Genomic DNA, 3220 nt, shown 5'->3' on the forward strand with positions numbered 1-3220 from the left:
GGCGAGTCGGTGTGGACTTGTTGGGCCGAAGGGCCTGTTTCCACACTGTAAGTAATCTAATCGAAACTTGGGAGACATGCACACAGCTAACAGCTGGCAGAGAATGAGCCAGCTTCTCAATACACTTGTATCCATTAAAATGTCCAGTGAACAGTTTGTTAATTCTTAATAAAATCATTTTTCTTATCACTAAGGATAGAACTTATCATAGACAATACATGATATGAGAAACGACATTCACGTTGGCAGTTCCTTACAAATGGTCAAACGGACAGCTCTGTAACTTGTTGATGCTCATGATCCACTTGGCCACAGAAGGGTACAAAGCTGAAAGTAATCCAGAATAGTGGCATCTGAAGCCTAACAACACCAACTCTCATTTTTCTGAGACACATTGTATCTGTCAGAGATCAGTAGGAATTATAAACAGGGTTATCCCAACCCTAACTCTTGTTTTAACACTAAGTGAATAAGATACTGTAGTCAATTCTCTAGTTAGCATTTATAACCATTAAATAGAAAGCACTAATCTTAATTGCATTATTTATTACATATTACATGTGAATTCTGATCACAGTCTAAGCTCAGATGATATGGTACAAGTAATCAGGACAACAATTTGTGAAGTATTCAGCTCTTTGTACTATCTCCTTCACAATATTAAGGGATCTGTTGCATGTTTACTTTAATCCTTGTTTCATCCTGTTTATAGCAATTTTCTTTTTTAACCTAGAGACAAACTCACCTGAAAAGGGAGGTCCAGAGTGGTGCTCCCAATCTGGTTGACGTTGGGAAGGGAGCCTCCATAGTACTGACCCCGACCCTGTCCCAACTGTAAATACTGAGATTTCTGCAACTGTAACTGAGAACAAAGAAAAACAGGCCTGTTACAAACAAACTGGAGTTGAGACACCTGCCACAGAACCTTCTGGAACCTCTCTAACAATACCAGGGCAATCGTCATCACATACCAATGCCTTCAGCAGCTGATGTCTCACACTAAAATTGGATAAAAAATTATCATTTTGAACAGCACAGAGACTAGGAAAGAAACTGGTCAAAAGCTTAAAATTATGGGGACAGATTATAGGGACTAGATTGAAATAGAAAATGTTGGAAATAATCAACTAGCACTGAGAAGAAAAACAGGGGTGAGTCTTCCAGCATGATGGTTTTTCATCACAACTAGGAGCACTAAGAGATCTACCAGTCTTTAACAGGAAAGATGTTGACAACTGAAAGCTCCATGTCTTTTGAGCTTACATGGAGTTTCACTGGAAAAGTTTAGGAAGCAGAGGAGAAAGAGATCAGAACAGGAATGAGGTAGACAATTAAAATGACAGGCAATTGGAAGCACAGGATCAGACTATGACATCCATCTTCCATGAAGCAGTCAGCCAATCTGTGTTTGGTTTCCCTAACATACAGACCACATTATTAGCAGTGAGTACAGCAGATCAAATTGAAAATACAACTAAATTAAGTTTCACATGGAAGGTATTTTGGGGATCCTGCAACAGCAAGAAAGGGACAAGGGAAGTAAGGAGCAGGCAGTGCATTGTCTGCATGGGGAAGTGCTGCATGAAGGAGAAGCGGGGTTGTGATGCTCAAGGCATGGACCAAGGCGTTAAGGAGCAAACAGTCCCCTTTAGCTGTTATCCTGCCCCCTCCCCCACCCCTAACCCATTCAGTGGAAGCAAAACGTTCAGACAGACAGTGCAGTTTTACCTCCTTGACCTTCATTCCAATCCCTGCAGGGAGAGAGAACGATCGCCCATGTGCACAGAGACATGAGTTCTCGGTCTTCTCTGGAACAGTAGTTTCTTAATGAATTATTGAGTCATTTTACAGGGAGGAGCATCCAGATATGGCAGCATACATATTGATTGGGTAACCATTACAATCAGCGAGTGTCAATAGTAAAGATTAAGTCATCTGCCGTTACACAATGAATAACCAGCTTCACATAATGAATAATTTTCACCTTGTTAAACTAACCTCACATACTGAATGCTTCCAATATTGTTAAATGGCTCTACATAATAAATGCTTTTCCACCATGTTAACCCATTACCCTTGCCTCCATACCCATTAACTGTAAGTTCTTATCTGATCTGAGTCATGCTCAACTGAACCTCTTGTTTCACAAAACTCAGAACTTAACTCTTTCCCTGCCTGCTTATACCCTATACACATTCTCATTCCCTTCTTTTATCATTTCATGATAACCAATGGCACTACCAGCTTTCATGAGACTGACAGCCAGTATTTAAGCAAGTTATTGACACACTGCATATAATAATTATAACAAAAAAAACTAATCCGTTACAGTAAACAGAATTTGAAGAATTCTCTCGTGGAAGTAAAATCATCAGTAAAGTTCTTAAATCCATGGTCCTCAGTGACCACTCCATCCCCTCCAAGTCGAGTGGAAGTGAGCCAGTTCTCCAAAATCTCCTTCAGTCAAGTCCAACTGAAAACAAAACCCAGTCTGTCCTTGCACGTCACTCCACGGAGAAATCTGAAATCTTCGATAAGGGCAGTTAAGTGCTTCTCAAAACTGATGAGACTTCCAGCCTTCTGGAGATGCTTCAGATGGAGGCTACCAGCACATCTGAGTGTGCAGTACAGTAGCTGCAGCAGCAGGCTAGATGTATGCAGCATTCTTTGCTACTTCTGCTCCCATTCTGCTGTTAAATTGGCTGTTGCGATGGTAGCTGAAAAATGTGTTGCTGGAAAAGCGCAGCAGGTCAGGCAGCATCCAAGGAGGAGAATCGACGTTTCGGGCATAAGCTCTTCTTCAGGAATGTGCCAAGCAGGCTAGGATAAAAAGTAGGGAGGAGGGGCATTGGGAATGCGATAGGTGGAAGGAGGTTAAGGTGAGGGTGATAGGCCAGAGAGGGGGTGGGGCGGAGAGGTTGGGAAGATGATTGCAGGTCAAGAAGGCAGTGCTGAGTCCGAGGGTTGGGATGAGATAAGGTGGGGGGAGGGGAAATGAGGAAGCTGGAGAGATCTGCATTCATCTCTTGTGTTTGGAGGGTTCCTAGGCGGAAGATGAGGCGCTCTTCCTCCAGGCGTCGTGTTGCCATGGTCTGGCGATGGAGGAGGCCAAGGACCTGCATGTCCTTGGCGGAGTGGGAGGGGGAGTTAAAGTGTTCATCCACGGGGCGGTTGGATTGGTTGGTGCGGGTATCCCAGAGGTGTTCTCTGAAACGTTCTG

The 3220-nt window shown here is 43.1% G+C and overlaps 1 protein-coding gene across 3 annotated transcripts in view; it reads right to left on the reverse strand.

The window, feature by feature from the left end:
* The window catches only part of LOC122565518 (CREB-regulated transcription coactivator 1-like), a 155803-nt gene that overhangs the window by 127587 nt on the left and 24996 nt on the right, over window positions 1-3220 (reverse strand). For all 3 annotated transcript variants that reach the window (XM_043721565.1, XM_043721564.1, XM_043721566.1), the window contains exon 2: window positions 746-862. In XM_043721565.1, the coding sequence (XP_043577500.1) occupies window positions 746-862 (117 nt within the window). The remainder of the gene's footprint in view (window positions 1-745; window positions 863-3220) is intronic.

This window comes from Chiloscyllium plagiosum, chromosome 31 (genome assembly GCF_004010195.1).
Source record: "Chiloscyllium plagiosum isolate BGI_BamShark_2017 chromosome 31, ASM401019v2, whole genome shotgun sequence".
Classification (NCBI taxonomy): domain Eukaryota; kingdom Metazoa; phylum Chordata; class Chondrichthyes; order Orectolobiformes; family Hemiscylliidae; genus Chiloscyllium; species Chiloscyllium plagiosum.